The following is a 21,657-nucleotide window of genomic DNA, read 5'->3' as shown; positions in this document are numbered from 1 at the left end:
ACTGGGCTACTTGAGCAAGTACTGCATGCTGCTTGGGTCCTTGGTAACAAAAAGTTAATTGAAAGGCTGCCGACCAACAGCTTTTCTACAAGCTCCAGCGAAAACCTTTTTCCCAGTAATTGAAACATATTACAAAGTTATATAGCTTTGTAATATGCTTCAATTACCTATCTGCCCCCCTTCCCTATCTTTTCCCCCCTCAATCCCCCACCAGGAAGTGAAGTAAACTCATTCTTACCTAATGACTGTTGACCCCAGGCTGCTCTGTGACAGACATTTTGTGACAATGACAAGAGGGAGGCGAGTCTAAGCCTTGTTAGGCCAGCCTCCCTTTGTCAGATGACTCAGGTTGCTCAACTCTGATTGGCTGAGTATCGGGAGTATCCCTTTAAGGCTCTATGCATTTCCACAGCCTTCAAGTCTACCTGTGACAATCGGCCCTTTTGGACCACCGGTGAGACTCCTCTGCTAATCCAGAAGGTCGCATCTCCACAGATACGGGGAGACTATGCCACTGTGTCTCTATATCCATGGAGATCCGACCTTTGAGATTAGCAGAGGATCTCATCGCTGATCTGGAAGAGCCGATCGTCACAGGTAGACTTACCGCTCCAATCTGTCTTCACTGTCGCCGCTCACCCCTATTCTAATCCACCGCTGAACTTTGCTCCTTTTAGAGATTCTCCATATAATTTAACTTTAAAAAAAATCGGATTAATAAGGTTCTGTATGATAATGAGAAGAACTCGATGAATTGATTAGTAAATGGCTATTTAAACTCTACAAGGATTGTTCTCTGCTATCGACACAGTGCTTAAATTAATAATAGAACTGTGAGGGTCTGAGACTTGATAGCTACTTTAATTGTCCACGAAATTTATTTTTGAAAAAAAAGAATTTGAATAACACAGTACAGTAATCGATTGACTGGATGTGGTGTCTTTTTCATCCTTAATATAAGGAAAGTTGTGGAGTTACCGTTTTATCCTTCTAAGAGCTTCTTTATGTAATGTTTTTATTTATTTTTCAAAAAAATGCGATTATTAATGCCCTTTACAATGATAGACTGAAGGTGATGCACTTTATTTTGTTCTGTTCAGCCTGTAAACCCAGGTCAATATTAGTGTTGATTTGGGTATCCTTTTTTTTAGGTTCCCACCTTATCATTGTGTATTATTAGCATTTCAGTGTTGACCACCTCCATATAACACATCTTTTCCCCTCCTTTTTTAGGTGCCTCAGAGTTGGGTCCATTCTCAGATCCCAGGCAGTTTACAAGTATTTCTTCACTAACGGAAAGTCGCTTCTCCAACCAGCGAATGCACTATCCTGCCACATTTACATATACGCCTCCGGTCACCTCAGGGATGTCACTGGGTATGTCAGCAACCACTCACTATCATACGTATCTACCACCTCCGTATCCTGGCTCCTCCCAGAACCAAAGTGGACCCTTCCAAACCAGCAGCACTCCCTATCTATACTATGGTACATCTTCTGGATCCTACCAGTTTCCCATGGTTCCAGGGGGCGACCGTTCTCCTTCTAGAATGCTTCCTCCCTGTACTACAGCCAACGGTAACTCATTGCTCAACCCAAATCTGGGCAGTCAAAATGATGGCGTGGATGCAGATGGCAGCCATAGCAGTTCCCCCACTGTTTTAAATTCTAGTGGTCGAATGGATGAATCAGTATGGAGGCCATATTGATCCCACCTCCAGTCTTGATGCCACGTCATTTCTAAGACTAATCAACCACACATGGAAGTGCCTTAAACATCAAAGGAGATGCCTTTTTATACGGTGTCATATCCTGTTCGTGACGCCAAAGACTGTGTTGCAATAGAACTTTCATATCAATAATGGCCGCTATTGTTTTTATAAAGAAAAAGATGGCTAAAAGCACACTTTGCCTTAAACTATTGTTCTCTTTTAATATTTATATTGAACAAAAGACATTCCAAAGAGAAAAGTAAAAAATAAACTCAGTTATTATTGTAATCCCAAGGGGGAAAAAAAAGAAAAATAATATGTAGGAATCTAAGGAGACTTATTCATTCCAATGCCAAAAATACAAAAAAATGCTATAAAAATGTGCCTTATTTACAGGAAAGAAAGGGAAAACCTCAAATGCATCAAGAAGCTGCACAAAATATATCTACACAATGATCAAAATGTTTCCGCTATTGAATTTTGTGACGGTACAGACTCGGAACAATGCAAAATGCACTTATCTCGAAATTTTAATTTCACTTTTTACAGTTTTAACAAAAAAAATAATAATTGTACAAGCAAAAAATATTTTTCCTATGCAACAGCAAATGTTAGCTCAAATATTAGCTCATATGGTATGAATTTTAATGTTCTTTATTTCTAATTTATCGGTGTGTGGAAACTTTTTGTTTACTTTTTTTGTTTGATTCATCTAAATGTTTTTTTTTCTTTTTAATTTATAATAATTTAATAATATTTGGCCCCGCAAGTGTTTCTTTATATGTAAAATTGTTTAAACAGGTCCCTAAACCTATATATTTTTTACAAAGATATAAATTCTTCCAAAAATATCAATTTTACGTCCATTTATAAAATAATTTAAAAATAAAACAAAAAAAAAAAACCTACATCTACCCGAAATATGCTGTGGAAGCTGACATTTGATGGGTTGAGCTTAAATGGTCTCTTTTATTTCCAGAAACTTTTGATCTTATAGTAGCACATCAAAAGTTTATATTACTCAGACCCCGACCAATAGTAGAACAAGTCGGGAGAAGTCCACGCTTAGTGTACAGCTTCATGTCATGTGATTAATGATACTGCATGATATAAGTCTGTAGGGCTGTCCCTCTCCTTGCATTTTCTAATGATCGTTGCTTTTTGCTTGTATATAATGCTAAGGTTTCAGGGCTAGTTGGGCTATGTACTAAGATGCAGTATCGGCACAGTATAGCCCATTGGTTTATATTTCAGTGGATAAATACATGAAGCGCGAAAGTGTCTTAGTGGCCATCACTCATTGCTTGGTTGGAACAAGCAAGAAAAGGCAAGCTAGTGCCCTACTTTGCCAGTACCATAGGGGCTTTAGCTGACTAATGTCGCCACCTAGCCATAGCTTAATGGGGTTATCCAGCATTAGAAAAACAAAGCCACTTTCTTCCAGAGACAGCGCCACTCTTGTCTCCAGTTTGGGTGGGGTATTGCAACTCAGGTACATTGAAGTGAATGGAGCTTAATTGCAAACCACACCTGCACTTGAAACAACAGTGGTTATCTCTACGGAAGAAAGTGGCCATGTTTTTGGATACCCCCTTTAATGCTTCTGCCCATTAAATGGCAGCTTCCACTGTAGACTTTAGATGTCAGGCATTTATGCAAAAAATGTATATTCCAAGAAATCTGGTATTATTTTGTGCCTTGTTTTATTCTTGCCTTTTTTTTTTATAGAGCCTATGGGGTATCCTTACAATGTGCTGGAATGGGTCATAAAATGACAAAGTACATTAAAAAAAGAATTGTGGCTACAGGTATATACAGAAATGTTGATGTAGCGATGAGCAGATAATTTAGCAAAAGAGCTTTAAAGCAACTTTAAAGCCACGGGCACTATATTTTATTATATCTAAATTATAATCATGTTCATGTAAAAAAGAAAATGCACTGCGACCTTTGCTAGGATTTCTGTCTTGCACTTCTCAGTTCCAAAAAGTTTGTTTGTTTGCCTTAAGAGTTAAGGTGATCGGGCGGGTCTATGGAAAAGGTGCATGCACTTAATGTTATGTCATGTATTAGCACTGATGCCTCAACATCTCACAATATTATCTGTTCTTCATGAAAATACAGTAGAGAAGGGGCGTGAAAATTTTTGAAAAGGAAAAATGTCTGGTGTCCAGTATGGGAAGCACTGTTGCTTCGATTTGCACTTGATTCTATATCTTCTTCACCATGCATCCTTGAAGATTGTGCCTTTCGTAACATGATACCTATACCTTGTCTGTAAGCAGGCATCTTCTGAGAGGATCTAGTCTATGGGAGTCTCCAGTCCGAGCCAGCATGAAACAACCCTCACAATGGTAACTTACCATGGTACCAATGCCTTGTCCTCAGTGGTGCCTCTTCTATAGTAGAGCTGGATCCACCTAATTTCTGTTTTTGGAGTTTTTAATTATTTCTTGCACTTGGTCCACAATTGTTAGAAACATGAACAATCGATGAACGTTACGGCCTTGGCTATCCTGAGCTTCCAATAATAGTAATCGATTTTAGTTTCCAACGTGTTTCATGAAGAGTTGGTGAATCACGGCATTTCATGTTTGCTTTAGGGCAAAAGTTCTCAAACATTCTTCTTTAAAAAAAATTTTGGGTAGGAAACAATTTATTATATATATATTGCTTAATCGTCATTCTACCATTGATTGTGAACAAGAGTCCTCTGCTCCAATGTTCTCAAGGGTAAATTTTTATGGTGATTTTAGATCCCATAGACATCTCTTTCTTTTTCAGATTTTGAAGAGATAGTGAGTTCTTTGTGTCTTTGGGTGGCAAAAAGGCTTATGTTAAGTGGATCTGTATAAATGTTCGGGTTCGGCAACATTCTCCAAACCTAAATGGTTGGCCTATGGCTGTATCCATGTTTTCCATTACTCCCTAGGACGACATCCAAATGCAGAGCGTTCAGGTTCGGAGAATGTCGTCAAACCCAAACAGCTTCACAGGTCCATTCAACACTACTTATAATTTGCCCTCTACATTGAATGATCATCAAGTTGTCCAGAAGTTATATCCCAACTCTGCCATAACCATGTTTTTTTTTCATCGAGGAGATGCTGCCTTACCCTCTGGCAGAATTTTTTTTTTTGGGCACAAAAGATTGAACATGCTGTAATCCAACATGCTTGGTCCTTATTTTTTTCGTAACCTCTTCTCTTGGAAGAAAAGTCAGGAGACCCACATAAATTCTAAATGGTTTAGGCTGTTTTTTGCCCAAATCAGAAGGTTTAGCCAACATTTTCCTGTAGGGTAAAATTGTGCTTGTCATAAAAATCCTTCGATTATTTGGCCGATCCATTTCTGCAAGACACATTAGTACTCCGGCACCTTGAATGGAGTAAAAACTTCAAAAAGTTTTTTTTAATTTCCAATGGGGTAATACAGTGGAACAGACAGAAGCACATATCTCCTGAGTTCTAATGTGTCTTGCAGACACAGATTGTTCGGCCATCAGTTATTAAAGATGTGTGGCCACCTTTACCCGAGCACCACGTAGTGTTTAGTCAAGCATCAAGCTTGATAAAGCACCCCAAAGCTTGATCAAGCACAATGCTCAACCAAGTTTGCTCAATCAAAGCTACCCATTACCAGTTTGAATGGTACCCAATAAAGATAAAACATGATTTGAAATGTTGGGTGCCAACCTATGAAACTATTGATTTCCCGGCGATAAATGGTAACAGCTCTGACTGAGGTGAGAGTTTTCAGTAGCACTTATTAAACTGCAATTGCACCCTATAGAGGATATATTATGACGGTAAGCCTATATTCCACTTGAACTCACTCCAAACCACCACACTACCACTGTCCTGTGTGTAGCCCCATTGTGATTTCTTTGCTCTTATGGCTAAGCATTAGGAATTGAATCAATCCAGGCCATCAAAACTCCCCCCTGAAAATGAATAGAGTTGATCGAACCTCAGGATATCCTAGGTTAGATCGAACTTGAACATTCACGAACCTGCCGCATTAGATTGCTGATGCCTACACGGTCTGTGGGGAAGGAGGAGACTTCCCGGGTACCGCCTGGAATTCCAGGATTCAGCCTATTACCTAGGCTGAATCCCAGAATTTCAGGCGGTACCTCGGCACTCTCCTCCTTCCCCGGGAAGGCATCAGCAATCAAGTGCGGCAGGTTCGTGAATGTTCAAGTTCGATCGAACCTACGTGTTTCCGAGGTTCGATCAACCCTAGAAATGGAGACTGAAGAATGTCTAACAACCACCATAGTCACTGACCTATTTATTGTTCATTGCCAACTTAGGAACAGAGGACTAAAATGATTCTCGTTTGTATGCATGTATGTCACGATGCCTTCATCTTAAAGGGATACTCAAGTTTAGAAAACCAATTTTTATATACGGCATTACAGAATAGTGGGGAGTTCTCATCTGTTGGCAAGAGTGGTTACAAAGAGCATCTATCTCTCTGGAGGACATGCATTGCATGTGCTTAGTGTAATGTATAGTTTCCCCTGTGGTAGCGATGCCAAGATATTGAAGGTTTACTGACAGGTTTTGACAAAGATTACGACTGATCGCAGGGATCCCAGAAGCGTTTTGTCAAGGGACCCGTCCAAACTATAGAGATTTTCCAAAGCAGAGAACCACTTTAAAGGAAGTAACTAGTGCAGGGCTAGAGGGGACAAGAATCAAGGAACACCAAAGAGAGAATCCATGGGCCAAGCCCCACCCCCGTGGAGCCTGCATTAATTATAATACAGAATTTCTGTTTTAGAATTTTTCAATATTAGTTTTTTCCCCCAAACTCAACTTCTCAACAAAATCATCTTCAATATTGAACCGCTATGTCTTGTTTGTTGTGAAAATTTTACTGTGTCTGTCTCAGGAAGCCAATAATATCTAGATGCTTAGAAAAGTGTCAACTTTACATTCCAAAAAAGAAAAAAAAAAATCTGTAAAATCCAGGAAAATCCTGCAGCGAGCGGTCACCCGATGCCAATGTTTGATGTTGTGTTTTATCTAGTGCACAGTACAATTGGTACAGATTTTATCTATGCTGAAGTTTGAAATATTTGGATATTTCATGTTTACAATGGTCTGTTTTTATTGTTTGTACTTATTTTATAAGGTAGCACATATCAGCCAAAAAATATGACGGCATTTTTATATTAAATTCCATTAATGTGGTGACATTCATCTGTTTTTTCCCCAATATTTCCTGAAACCAGAATACTTGCATTGTCTTGTACATAGAAGCTTCTGTTCCATTTGGCGAGTTATTATTTGCTTTACCTGCACATGTTTTATGTTGTATTTTTCACGTCTCTGCTTTGCGTCTGTGGAAACGTTTACTATCATATGAAAAGGGACTTTTTTTTCTTTAATTTTTTATTTTATTTTTTTGGCGTCTGTAAATGATATTTTTTTTGCTCTGCACCTGATTATTATTATTGTTATTATTATTATAAGTGGAAGTTTGAATTTTATTTCCAATAAATTTCTTTTTGATAAAATTTGCTGTGTGAATTTTCAATACTGAGGGGATTTCTGAGATTTCTAGATAGATAGATAGATAGATAGGAGATAGATAGAAGATAGATAGATAATAGATAGATAGATAGGAGATAGATAGGAGATAGATAGATAGATAGATAGATAGATAGATAGATAGATAGATATATAGATAGGAGATAGATAGATATATAGATAGGAGATAGATAGATAGATAGCTAGATAGATAGCTAGATAGGAGATAGCTAGATAGATAGATAGGAGATAGATAGATAGGAGATAGATAGATAGATAGATAGATAGATAGATAGATAGGAGATAGCTAGATAGATAGATAGATAATAGATAGATAGATAGGATATAGATAGGAGATAGATAGATAGATAGATAGGAGATAGATAGAAGATAGATAGATAGATAGGAGATAGATAGATAGATAGATAGGAGATAGATAGGAGATAGATAGATAGATAGATAGATAGATAGATAGATAGATAGATAGGAGATAGATAGATAGATAGATAGATAGATAGATAGATAGGAGATAGATAGATAGATAGATAGATAGGAGATAGATAGATAGATAGATAGATAGGAGATAGATAGATAGGAGATAGATAGATAGATAGATAGATAGATAGATAGATAGATAGGAGATAGATAGATAGATAGATAGATAGATAATAGATAGGTAGATAGATAGATAGATAGATAGATAGATAGGAGATAGATAGATAGGAGATAGATAGATAGATAGATAGATAGGAGATAGATAGATAGATAGATAGATAGGAGATAGATAGATAGATAGATAGATAGGAGATAGATAGATAGATAGATAGATAGATAGATAGATAGATAGATAGATAGATAGGAGATAGATAGATAGATAGATAGATAGATAGATAGATAAGAGATGGATGGATAGATAATAGAATAGAAGATTGTCGGCAGAAAAAGACCACTGGGTCCATCTAGTCTGCCCTTTTAGTATTTTCTTTCTTATTATCTTAGGATAGATGTATGTTTATCCCAGGCGTGTTTAAATTCTGTTATTGTAGATTTACCAACCACCTCTGCTGGAAGTTTGTTCCAGGTATCTACTACTCTTTCAGTAAAATAATATTTTCTCACATTGCTTCTAATCTTTCCCCCAACTAACCTCTCACTGTGTCCTCTTGTTCTTGAGCTCTAGATGTAGAAGGACAGATAGATATGACAGACTATAGATCAATCAATAGGATGGATAGATGCTTAGCTACAGTAGATATGAAACAGATAGATATGAGATGAATAAGTAGATAATAGATGTAGAATGACAGATAGATATGACAGATGTCAAGTCAATCATTGAAATGGATAGATGGATGGATGGATGGATAGATAGATAGATAGATAGATAGATAGATAGATAGATAGATAGGAGATAGATAGATAGATAGGAGATGGAGAGATAGATAGATAGATAGATAGATAGATAGATAGATAGATAGGAGATAGATAGATAGGAGATAGATAGGAGATAGATAGATAGATAGATAGATAGATAGATAGATAGGAGATAGATAGATAGGAGATAGATAGATAGATAGATAGATAGATAGATAGATGGACAAACATACCTTCAGTCCAGCATACAATAATGTATCTGTACATTTCTGAGACCATACCATTGTAATAACAAGGATAACTTCTAAAACTACAAAATAGCAGGCACAGTAATGTAACCTGTTCAGTGGCCATGCTGTCACTTGTAGTCCATCAGCAGCTGCAGAGATTGCTGACTCCTTCCCTACAAGTTATAATCCGTGCCGGGCTGGCAGTGACATTTGCCCTTCAGTGAAGGCGGATTGGATTCTAGGGGAGTGTTTTCTAAACATCGATCCATCAGAGACTTCTTTCCAGACAGAACGCGTCTCCATTTCCTATATTATCCGCTACAGAGGGATTTAACACATTTCCCCATGAATAGTGAATGGACATTGTAGAATAACACAGCTGGCCATTGACTTCTTCTATTTATTATGATTATCCTTCCTAATTTCATGTTTTTCCATAATTATACTCACCCTCACCCCGAAGCAGCGTCCCCATGTAAGAGGATTTACTGAGAAAGGGGAAGTCCCACCCATCAGTCGGGGTAATATTTCCATCATGTCTGTAGGATCATTTATTACATGAGATGATGAGGTGACCTGCCATGAAAGAAGTGGAGTTTCTCTTAAAGGGGTTATAAAAACATAGGGGGAGATTTACCAAACATGGTGTAAAGTGAAACTGGCTCAGTTGCCCCTAGCAACCAATCAGATTCCACCTTTCATTCCTCAGAGTCTCTTTGGAAAATGAAAGGTGGAATCTGATTGGTTGCTAGGGGCAACTGAGCCAGTTTCACTTTACACCATGTTTGATAAATCTCCCATACAGTTGCCTTCTTCCAGATGCAGCGCCACACCTGCCCTCAGTTTGTGGGTGGAAGTGTATGGAGATCAGATGTAGTAACATACACAACCTGAGGACAGGTGCGGGGCTGTTTGTGGAAGAAAGTAATTTTTTTTAGCTATACCTTAATGCAAGAAAATGACTGTCATTCTCAGTGTCCCCAGCTCTATGGGAACATACCAGCAGGTTGGTTTCCCTCTAAGAGAATATTTAGGCTTGGCAGGTAATTCCCAGTCATGTTTCAAGGGTCTTTATAGGTCTGACATTGAGTACCGTGAAGTTACCTCCAACAGGTGGCAACAGGGAGCGCCCTTTCGTCCGTCTGGATACGTTTAATAGTTGAAGGGTGTCATCCCTTTAAGGATCCATCTCAATGGGATTGCATGTAAGCTTGCACTCCTCCATCCAGCAAGCTCTGTTTCCCCCCATGCAAGTCAGACAGAAGCCAGGAAGACACATTTGTGGCCTGCGTCACTTATATTAAATGGGTATTGTTTAACATGGTGCATACACATCTTGGAGGCTGTATAACCATTTCTTCTGTAATATACAGTAATAAAAGCTTTATATTGTAATGGCTGATGGTAATTGGCTGTTAAAGGACATCGGGAAAATGTATTTTCTTTCCTCCCTCTTGCTTCAAGAATGAACAATGTAAACTTTTATGATCATATACAGTGTATGGATTTCTGGCCTGCTACTGGCAATGTTAAATATTTCCATAAAGGGGTACTCCATAGCTGAAGCTAAAATTATGGCAGGCAAAATGAAAAAAAATTGGGAAAAAAATAACATACTTACCTACCCTGCTCCTCTGCAGATCCTGTTTAGCTCCATCCAGTCACCTGATTGTCTCTATTCTTGCTGCTTCTTAGAAGAGCACTCAGGACCTGTTAAGAAGAAATGGCTGTGGCTTGTGATTGTCTGAGGCAGCAGGTCCTGTGCTGAGCGCTCGTCTCAATAGCAGAAAGATTGGATAAGATCAAGGGATTGTCTGGATGGAAGAGCAGGGGAACAGCAGGGACTGGGGATAGGTAAGTATGTTTTTACTTCTATTTTGTAAGAGGCCATAATATTGCTTTAATGGGGTAAACATATGACTGTCCCGAGCAGGAGAGGTTTTCTATGGGGATTTGCTACTGCTCTGTACAGTTTCTGACACGGACAGAGGTGGCAGCAGAGAGCACTGTGTCAGACTGGAAATAATATGTCACTTCCTGCAGGACATACAACCATAGCAACCAATCACAGCTCAGATTTCATATGTCACATTAAAAAGCTGAGCTGTGATTGGTTGCTATGGACAACAAGGACCGTGCCATAAATCTTCCGATTAGTATGCAAATAGTCATAAAACTCTAGTTGCCTAAACTGCAGCTAGTGACCGGCTATGGAGAACATCTCCTTGTACCTCTTATACCATTAACCCCTTCACCCTCTGAGAAGAACACATGTGAGACATGGCCGGCGCTCTTAGATGCCTACGCTACTTTTGTTTAATGGGTTTTGAGACAAACACAAACAATGTCTTCCGCCCGCTTCCTCCTCCTCGCCCATGAAGACTTTTGATGTGTGCGACTTTCTGAGAATACAAAATGTCAGCTGAGTGTGGTAAAGCGTCCATCCTCATCCTGCGGAGACACCACAACACACAATAACGTGTACAGCAGAGGGCGGCGGGGGAGTCAGACATAAACCTACACTTATATATCATCTATTGTCACTCCCTACAATTGTAGATACAGTAAAATAACCGTAAGTTATGGTTTATCATTATACATGACATCATATTATACATAGCACCAACATATACCAAGGCCCAGTACATAGAAAACATAATAGACCCTTTATGGAGTTCATACTTCATGTGTCCTGTGGGGGCGCCGCAGCTAGACTGAACACTTGCTGTCAGCTTTCTCTGCAGATTACAGCGGATCCCAATAGGCGACACTTTGTGATCAGTTTCCTAGAAAATATAGGTCTGATGGTGAGCCATATTCACACATTTGTTTTGCTTGTCCTCATGCAATATATCAGTAGGATATACATGTTAAGGGGTATCTAGAAAAACATTGCTGATATCTAGCAAAAACAGCACCACACTTGTCCTCAGTTTGGGTGGGGTATTGCAGCTCAGTTCAATTAAAGCAATTGGAGATCAGTTGTAATACCACACACAACCTGAGGAAGGAGGAGTGCTGTTTAACAATTTTTTTTTTTTTTTTACCAAATCCTGGATTACCCCTTTAAATTCCTGTTAAGGTGTCACCCTTATTGACAGAGCTACAGTTTGCATTTATGGTATGTCCTATACCATGCAGTGGGGGTGGGGGCTCAAAAATGACCCCATCCCCACCATATGGGGCGGCCACTATAAAAAAAAAACGTTTAACTCACCTGGGGCCTGTTCCCGGCATCGACGCACCTCCCGTACCGTTCCTGGCACAGGCAGTGTAATGTACACTACCTGCGCCGGAGACGGAGACCTCCAGCAGCTGACCGTCTCCGAGCCTCTCCGATGAGACACTTGGCTGCCCGGGAGAGGTCCGGCGATCTTTGTAGCTGACCCAGGTAGTGTACATCACACTGCCTGCGCCGGGAACGTTACGGGAGGCGCGCCGATGCCGGGAACGGGCCCCAGGTGAGTTAAAAATTTTTTTTTTAATTAGCTGCAGGGCTGCGGTCAGGCAGGGGTTAACATTTTCCTGTGTATTCGGCAAACCCCTGACAATCTTCTAAAAAAGTCAGGGGTCGTCTTATATGCCCAGTCGTCTTATACGCCAAAAAACACGGTACGTGCTGCGATATTTCACGTTGGTCCACAGCAGGAATAGGGAATCTACATTTCACATCACGCGACTATTTTATCATCTCATCCAGATCATCGTTCTTGAGTTGTTTTTGGCTTTGTATACAGTTATTGCTTATGTTCTGCCATTTCCCACAGTTATTAACCTATTGCGACACATCGTACGGGCACTTAATGTCTCTGTGTCTGATGGGGAAGTTTTTGCAACATGGAGGAGCGGCGCAGACAGAAGTCTAATAAATAAATAGATGGACGTAATACAAGGAAAATAATAAACACCAGATCATCACGTCGCTATTCGGTGACACTTCTTATCTCCATTCCTGAGAATTCATTATCTGTCATGGAAATTCTGAAAGTGGAAAAGTACGGAGTGACTACAGCGAAGCCACGTGACCCTCCATTATAAAGTAACTCGTAACGTCATAGGATTGAAATAGAAGGATGTTTTTGATGGTCTTTTTGTGATGCTTCTTCCATTTTCATATTGCCATTTACCATAAAGAAAGTTTAGCACTTTTCACACTAAAGTGAGCTTACATGATTGGCTGACTGTTTCCTCTCTGGTGTTTCCCATACACAACGTGGCTGATCGTTTGTGTGTTCCCTAGCTAGATGGCCACAAAGGCTATACCAACATTGTTAGCCATGTCTGTGCAGCCCTTGCTTTGTATACTTTAGCATCACTATATAAAGAGTAATAAAGATTATACTTACCTCTCAACGCTGCTCGGTGTGCTCCTCCTGCCATGTCTTGGTTTCCCCCGCTGACTGCCACCACTGTCAAACCCATCTTGTCAGCCCATTCAGCCAGTCACTGACTGCAATGGGACAGCACTGTGACCACTGATTGGCTGATCGGCAGCAGTTAGCAGGGTAAGCAGAGACACAGCAAGAGGACACCAGGGAAGTGTGGAGAGGTAAGTATAACTTCTTCGGCTACGCATCGCCTATCACACAGAATAATGCGCTGCTGGCGGACGATGATTTTTAAACATGTTGAAAGACAAAGATTAGCCAGAAACAATTGCTTCTTTCTTGGTTGATTGTCTTTATTACATGGGGTCATATCTGTCCAATTTGGCCTGATTGTCCCGTGTAATAGGGCCTTAAGCTGCTGCAAGACTGCTCTTGTGTTGGCTTATCTCTCCAAAAACAAAAGGGTCAGGCAGTGAAAGTCTATCACGTCCAACCCCTATCTCTCATACTGTTTATACATTTTATTCTGCCAATGGTCACTTTGGCCAACTGAAGTAGAAAGTTTATGGGGGCCTTAAGGCACACATAAAAAGACTTCTTGTTCTCGGACCTCCCATCTTATACTTAGGAAAGCTTTGAAAAATTAAGGTATGAAGAACTTCTGATCTTCCTACACTTCCTTAGTCAACAGGGGGCAGCTCTGAGCGGTAGACAAGGCAACTCGATTGGAAATCTCCAGCCCATGCTGAGACCCGATGAAGATGTATATATAGCATGTCTTTACCCTTTCCCTTGTGAAGGATTGATGTTAATATTAACCGTGACTGTAGTGGCTCTTTAATGTGTCAGCTTCTTTATGCACAGTAGTTCTATCACACAGCCGAGCCCCCGGTATTTCATTATATAATGAGTGTTTTGCGTAGAGCCGTCATCTGCGGCAGCGCCAGTCAAGGGTTACATGTCAGTTCTCTTTCAACGGTGGCATTGATCAAACTCCACATACATTCCAGATCTAACACACTCGCTGTTTCCACAAGTCCTTTCCTCTAATATCCATTTAATACAGAAGAAGTCTGGATCCCTACAGAAGATTTCTCCTTCAATAGTCATAAGAAAGTTTAAAGTTTCACTAAAACAACAGCTGAGTCGGTGGCTGGTTTTATAAGGAACATCAGACGGATGTGTGCCCTATCATTGGGCATCTGCAATGCAAACGCCAAACATACGGCTCGGCATATGGTAACCTTAGAGAATCAAAACAGCGCGATCGGGTTACCACAAAGTATGGAAAGCTTTGCCCATACACGCTCTGTTTTCATCCGCGTCCATAGAGCCCATTAAGCTAATGATAGCAATGGATTCCATATCCTTGCGTTTTTCGAGAGAGGGAGATGCCGATGTAGAGTCAAAATAAAGACTGTGGTGAGCTTGACAAAGATGTTGGCTTCATCCAGCAACGCCCGCATTAGTGAATAATAAAACCCAATGATGAATGTTGGCAGATCATGAATCAAAAACCACCAAATCCTAAGAGAGAATTCTCAATGGGATCAGACTATACTGATCAATTGTGGAAAGTTGTGTGTCGAGCGATGAGCACCCTCTATGGATGGAAAGAATGGCCGCAGACATGAAAAAGAAAGGCTCCATACATAGCTCAAGGAGTTAGGCTGACTACCACCAGACAAGACCCGAAATAAAGGGATATCAAGTGTCTTGGTTAGAAGGCGGCCTGTAATTATGTGTATTCTAACAATGGACAATTTTGTCTTCGGATTATGCGTCTTTGGAAAGTTTTATATTCTAGATTTGTCAGCAAGAAAATTCATCCTTTGGTGGTGGAGAAGTTCTTCAGATAACTTCTGGAGACCATAATAATAATGGATAATTCAAGAGTTGGTATGTCAACTTTTAGGTTCAGACAATGGCCGTGAACGTGTCTTCAGTTAAGCAACTACATAGATTTGTGGTCATTGGTCGCAGTTGCTTCCATTATATCAGACATCAAAAACCATTTGCAGGTATCAGGTCAATGTAAATCCATTAGTTGTTCCAACTAGCCTAAACTAGCCTTAAATAATTACACAGAGATGCCCAACTAGGTTCAGTTTTGGCCCTAGACCTTGTCCATTCATCCAGCATCTACTTAGGTGTCACGCCATCATTTATATGTTTCCAGAGAGATAAAGTTGACTAAGAGTTAAAGGGGTACTCGGTTGGGGGGGAAACTACGTCCACTCACCTCCCCGGTTCCAGCGGCGGGTTCCGCATCGTGGCGCTCTTGTCCCCGGCCGATTCCTGGTGTCTGACGCGGGCCCGAGACGGAGTTGAAACGGATCCCGCTTCCGTCACTGACTGGTTGAGTGGACCTGAGACGTCACGTCTCAGGCCCACGTCAGACACCAGGTAGCGGCCAGGAACCGAGGACCAGAGCGCCGCGATATGTGACCCGCTACTGGAAACGGGGAGGTGGAACCCAAACTTGAACTTTTGTCAAGGACACTCAAAACTGTTTGTAAAACATCAAATATAGATGATCTCCCTGAAATAAGAGAAAGGTATAGACGTATGCCCATGGGACACCAATAGAGAGGAAAGCGCAAACAGCATGTTACATAGCGCACCGTGACCATGGTAGAGCGTATCAAAGAAGATAAAGGGGGGGATTTACGAAGACTGGCGCACAAGTACGGCGGTCTTATATTAGGCCCCGCCCCCTTTCCACCGGAAGGATACGCTAAGAGGCTCACGGGCACCCGAATCTGCGCCCATCGTAAATCATGATAAATGAGGCATGGGAGGAGGTCACGCCTCCCCCCACCTTATCACGCCCCCGCAAGCTCCGCCAAACCACCTATCGGGCGAACGGGCCGTACGGGAGGCGTACACCAGGGGGAAGGGGCGAATCTGCACCTTCTTCCTGGCGTATGCTTCGTAAATCCCCCCATTGTCTTAGTGAAAGAAACGTATTAGAACATGTGGTTATTTTCTTCACAGTTCCCTAAGCAATGAAGGTGCCAGTGGCTGAGATATCAACCAGTTGACCACCAATGGCCCTAGGAGCCCAGAACATTCTACATCAGATACAGATAAAATACCTTATCTTGATGTTATGGAGTCACCCTGTTTTTTTCTGTATTCCTGTTTACCAGTTGTTAGGAGCACTTACTATGCAATGGTGTCACAGCTGATCCATTAAGTGTTGGCCCACGACTGTTTAAACTGGAGTTCTTATTGTTTGTACAGATATGGGGGAGATTTATTAAACATGGTGTAAACTAAAACTGGCTCAGTTGCCCATAGTAACCAATTAGATTCCACTTGCCGAGGTGAGGGGGGCTGCCAAGGTGATCGCTAGATTTTTTTTGTATGTTTTTATGGTGACTGTCTCTTTGTTATACAGTTCAGCTCTACTGTAAGTCCTGGTGGTAACTGATCTGGGAGCCACACTTAGGACCCAGGAAAAGATGCTAAAGATGAAGCTCACTTCTGCCATCTAGTGACCAGCTGGAATTGTTACACCAGGGTTTGTGTAATTTGCACAATGGATGTTGATATTAATGTATATTCTTCACGGGGAGAACCTCATTGTGAGCTGAGAGTGAGTTCATTCTTGTTTTATTTTAATCACCCCTGTGCAGTATTACAGCGACCGCCATAGCAGCTCCAGACGACACAGCCTCACTATGTGTTTAGCCAATATTTGACCTAACACTTCTTACTAATTAAACAAGGAGCGGCCTATGAAATATCAGCGGGGGGCAGGGTTATCCATAGACTTGTATTGTGTCTCATAAAGCCCCCACAAACACATGAACAGCCCCCCAGAGACTTGCAAGTTTGCCGACTCCTGAGGTATAGACGTTTCCTCACCTCATAAACTTTATTGTAGTGTTGCTGTTTGATTTCTTTTCTTAGCCATATTTGTGAGTGCGCGTAGACTGAAACACATCACTGGATGGATCACCACTAGTAATAAAGCTATAAGCCCTCTATATATACACAGAGCTCCAAGCCTTCCTGACGGGCTCATTTTTGGCATAAAAAGGGGAAGGGGAACTTTTTAATTGTATCCTTTATTTCTTTTATAAAAAAAAAAATAAAAAAAGTATATATATATAATAAGAATAATAAGAATAATAATAATTATTATTATTTTATTTATCTAATATATATATATATATATATATATATATATATACTGTATATATATATATACTGTATATATATATATATATATATGTATATATATATATATATATATATATACATACACAGTGGTGCCTTGAATTACAAGCATAATTCGTTCCGGCACCGTGCTTGTAACCCAAATCCACTCTTAAACCAAAGCAAAACTTCTCATAAGAAATCACTGATATGCAGACAATTGGTTTCACACTCCAAAATTAATGATTTTTTAAAATTCTGTATAACATGTAAAACAAATAGAACAAAGATTTAGAAAATGCTGAATATGTGACATTATAAGTTACTGTACAGTACAGCAATCAGCATGTGGTGTATAATGTAGAGTGATTGTCTAAACCTTAGAAAACAGCAGCAGTTTGTAGATACAGAATGGAGCTGCAGATCCCCATAATGGCTGCGTGTGAGTGCAGGCACATTATAGCAGCAGTGTGTATAGCTGAGTGTGAGTGCAGGCAAATTATAGCAGCAGTGTGTATAGCTGAGTGTGAGTGCAGGCACATTATAGCAGCAGTGTGTATAGCTGAGTGTGAGTGGAGGCACATTATATCAGGAATGGAGAGGATGGGAAACACAAGGGCTGACAGAGACTGCAGGGAGCATGAAGGAATGAGCAGGACATATGTGGGCACAGTATAGCAGCACTCACTGTCCGGGGAGAGAGGGATTACAACTATGAAGAGATTACCCCCACAGTCCTGTCCTCTGATGCAAGCCCCAGCCTGAAGTGGATCTGATATGATTTGGAAGGAGAGGGAGACTTCCTGGGTCAGAGTACAGTGCTGTAGACCCCGCTATACAGACCATGCCCCTCCTCCACTCCCCCTCCCACCCAGTACAGGGAGCTCTTAAACCAAAGCACTCTTAATCCAAGTTACTCTTAAACCAAAGTACCACTGTATTTCTTTTGTGGTTTTTTTGTGGGATTTTGGGGGTTCAAAGATATCCTATTTACTTGATCCCACTTTTAGAAAGTCTTAGGTATAGTGTGGGGTCCCTGGTTTTAAGGCCCATGCCCAACAGAACTTGCTTGAGACTTTATTATGCTGTGATTTGGCTGTAAAAATTTCCCAGAGAAGTTGCAAGCAAGTTGTAGTTGCACATGATTTACAATAAAGGGTACTATGGAGATAAAAAAAAAATGGTATCTAATCCCCATAGAAAACCTCTCCTGCTCTGGACAGTTCCTGCCATGGACAGAGGTGGCAGCAGAGAGCACTGTGTCAGATTGGAAAGAATACACCACTTCCTGCAGGACATGCAGCAGCTAAGAAATACTGGAAGACGGTAGTAGGGTGGGGGGGCCCTGAATTCTAAGGACCCTATTACATGGGACAATTATTGTGTGGAAAATCGTTATATTGTTCGAATTTAAATGACAATCGTTTTGTGTAATTGCAGGCAACCCATCAAAAAATCGTTCATGTGTCATTGATCGTTGATTTAGATCTGACCCTAAAATCATTGTTAATTATTCGCTGTAATTCCACATCATCCCTTCTTTTGCTGGGATCAGGTGGAACAAACCATCGTAGTATCTAACCACTATTGTTCTGTGTAATATGGTGAACGATTTCAAATTATCGGTAAACTATCTAGTTTGCGATCGTTGTGATCTTATTATAAAACTTGTCAGAACAGATATAAGTGTAGAGAAGAAAGCTTTATAATAATAGGTATCAGCATCACAGTACAAGGCAGGGAATACATAGCAGTAGTACTCATAGAGGGAGTGCAGCAGAGGGCAGTACCTGACCACAGTGCAGGGGAGGGACAGTGGCCGAGGCTGCCAGCACCGGGGACAGTCACTGAGCCCAGACTACCAGAGAGCTATACAAGAGCAGGAGAATGGTAGATTATACACTACAGTATGTTGTAATAACTGCATCTCAATGAGCAGGAGAGAGCTCAGAAAATACCTACAAATCTATCTATCTATCTATCTATCTATCTATCTATCTATCTATCTATCTATCTATCTATCTATCTATCTATCTTTCTATTATCTATCTATCTTCTATCTATCTATCTATCTATCTATCTAGGTAATAGATAGTCCACAGCACTCAAAATGATATCATGCAAAAAAGTGTTGTTTTATTCCATCAAATCTTCAAAAAATAATCAAGTGCAGCACATAAATACCAGGAGCAACGTTTCAGCGATTAGACCTCGCCATTTTCAAGCACGGTATGTGAACAAATCAGTGGGTTTAAATACACATGTGAAAAAAATACAAAACAGTGATTGGTTTAGACAGAAGCATGTCATGTGTTCAGAGTAATTTCAGTGTCCAAGTCCATTAACCCGTAAAGGGTATATCCAACATAGATGATAAGGAGTAGTTCTCCACAGAGTCCACTCTAACACCAGCAAGTGATAGTGAATATTTATATAATAGTAAGCTTGTAAATATTAAAGTCCATTCACAAAATTAGATAAAGTATATATACATAATAAAGAACATGATACGTGGTCTGGAATAGTCAATATTTCAGTAAGACAATCCTCTCTTGAATGCTTGAATGCATATAAACTTCTCCCAAGGTATGTACACCTTAACCTTGCGGCTCCAAAAAAATTACAGAGCCAAGGTTGCCTTAATTCCGTGTGAACAGACTCCTGGTTTAGCTTGGTTGTCCTTGAGTCAGGAACCGGTAGAGAGACCCCACTCCCGAGATCCACTCCTCCGGTGAGCAAGATACCGGCTCGAACCGCGGGTTTGACGCCGCAGTGTGCACAGTAACTTACCCTTTCCCGATCTCCAAGCCCCTCCGGGCGTATCCCGCAACCTCGCATTTCCTAGGTCTGAACACTGGCCAAACTGGGAGCAAGATGTAATGGTTTTAGCAAAAGAAAATGATACAAGCAGGTCCGTCTTACACTTCTTGACTATCCAGCCACCGCATACTCTTGTTTCTGTAAAATACAATGAACAGTATCAGTAATGTTATATTTTTTCATATTTTTTTTATAATCCATATATTATATTTTTTTAAAAAAAGGAAAATATTAGTTATAATTAACCCAATTTTTGTTCATTCCTAGATCACTCAGGAACTGGTCCGAATATCAGCAGCTGCTAGCAAACCCCACACCTATACATACCGCTTTCATGGTAATTATTTAAACATATTTGCATGTACTTTATAATCTACATTGAGCCCAGCCGGGCCCAATGCCTCCAATTCATATATCCACATTAGTTCCCTCTTTTTTAGGAGCATCCTTCTATCTCCCCCTCTCATCGGTTGATCCACCTGATCAAAGATTATACATTTTAAATCACGTTCCGTATGACCAGCCTGTGAAAAATGACTCGACACAGGTAAGTCTAAACGTTGCTTACGAATTGAATACCTATGTTGGGTTAGACGTACCCTGAACTCTAGGGTGGTCTCTCCTACATAGAACTTGTTACAAGGACAGATAAGGATATATATCACCCAATTAGAAGTGCAAGTTAAATAATGACGTACTGGATATACTTTTCTTGTCACAGGGTGCACAAACTGGTCAGTTTTGATCACATGTCTACAGTTCACACAATTAATACATGGAAAACATCCCATTTTCTTTCCCCCAAAATAGGTTTGTGTGTCCTTCTTTCTTTGTACCACATCTGTCTTGACTAGACGATCCTTCAGATTGCTACATCTCCTATATGAGGGTAAAGGTGGATTTTTGAGTTCCATTACTGCATTGTGACTGTCCCTTATTATGTGCCAGTGCTTTTGAATAATCCTATTTATTTGAGGAGAGAAATGACTGTATGTGCTTACAAAAGGGATCCTGTTAAGCTGCTTCCTATTCTTTTTAACCAAGAGGTCCTCCCTCTGTAAAGATTTAATTTTAGAGGTGCACTCATGCACCAGTGTCTCGGGATACCCTCTATCAAAGAATTCTGATTCCATTCTATTAAGTGCAACCTCCAATTCGTTCTCATCCTCAATAATCCTCCTGGCCCGAATCATCTGTGAAAAAGGAAGTGAGGCAATCATTCTACTAGGGTGACAACTCTGAAAATGTAAAATATTATTACAATCAGTGGGTTTCCTGTACAACCCCGCTGTTAACCCATTGTGTGTCCTGCTTACTTCCACATCCAAATAATTGATTTTACAGCTATCGAATGCCACAGTAAATTTTATATGTTCATCAACCTGATTGAGGTAGGTGACAAACTCCATCAGAGTGTCGCTGTCACCTTGCCACACCATGAAGATGTCGTCTATGTAGCGCCACCAGGCAAGCACTTGGCTATACC

General features: G+C 40.4%; 1 protein-coding gene across 2 annotated transcripts in view; it reads left to right on the top strand.

The window, feature by feature from the left end:
- The window catches only part of RUNX2 (RUNX family transcription factor 2), a 71,950-nt gene extending 64,793 nt beyond the window's left edge, over window positions 1-7,157 (top strand). For both annotated transcript variants that reach the window (XM_069975869.1, XM_069975868.1), the window contains one exon: window positions 1,234-7,157. In XM_069975869.1, coding sequence (XP_069831970.1) covers window positions 1,234-1,709 — 476 coding nt within the window. In that variant the 3' untranslated portion in view covers window positions 1,710-7,157. The remainder of the gene's footprint in view (window positions 1-1,233) is intronic.
- Window positions 7,158-21,657: the final 14,500 nt, after the last annotated feature.

Source organism: Dendropsophus ebraccatus, chromosome 6 (genome assembly GCF_027789765.1).
Source record: "Dendropsophus ebraccatus isolate aDenEbr1 chromosome 6, aDenEbr1.pat, whole genome shotgun sequence".
Lineage (NCBI taxonomy): Eukaryota > Metazoa > Chordata > Amphibia > Anura > Hylidae > Dendropsophus > Dendropsophus ebraccatus.
The sequence above is the reverse complement of the archived record's forward strand: the minus strand, read 5'-3'. Positions and strand labels throughout refer to the sequence as shown.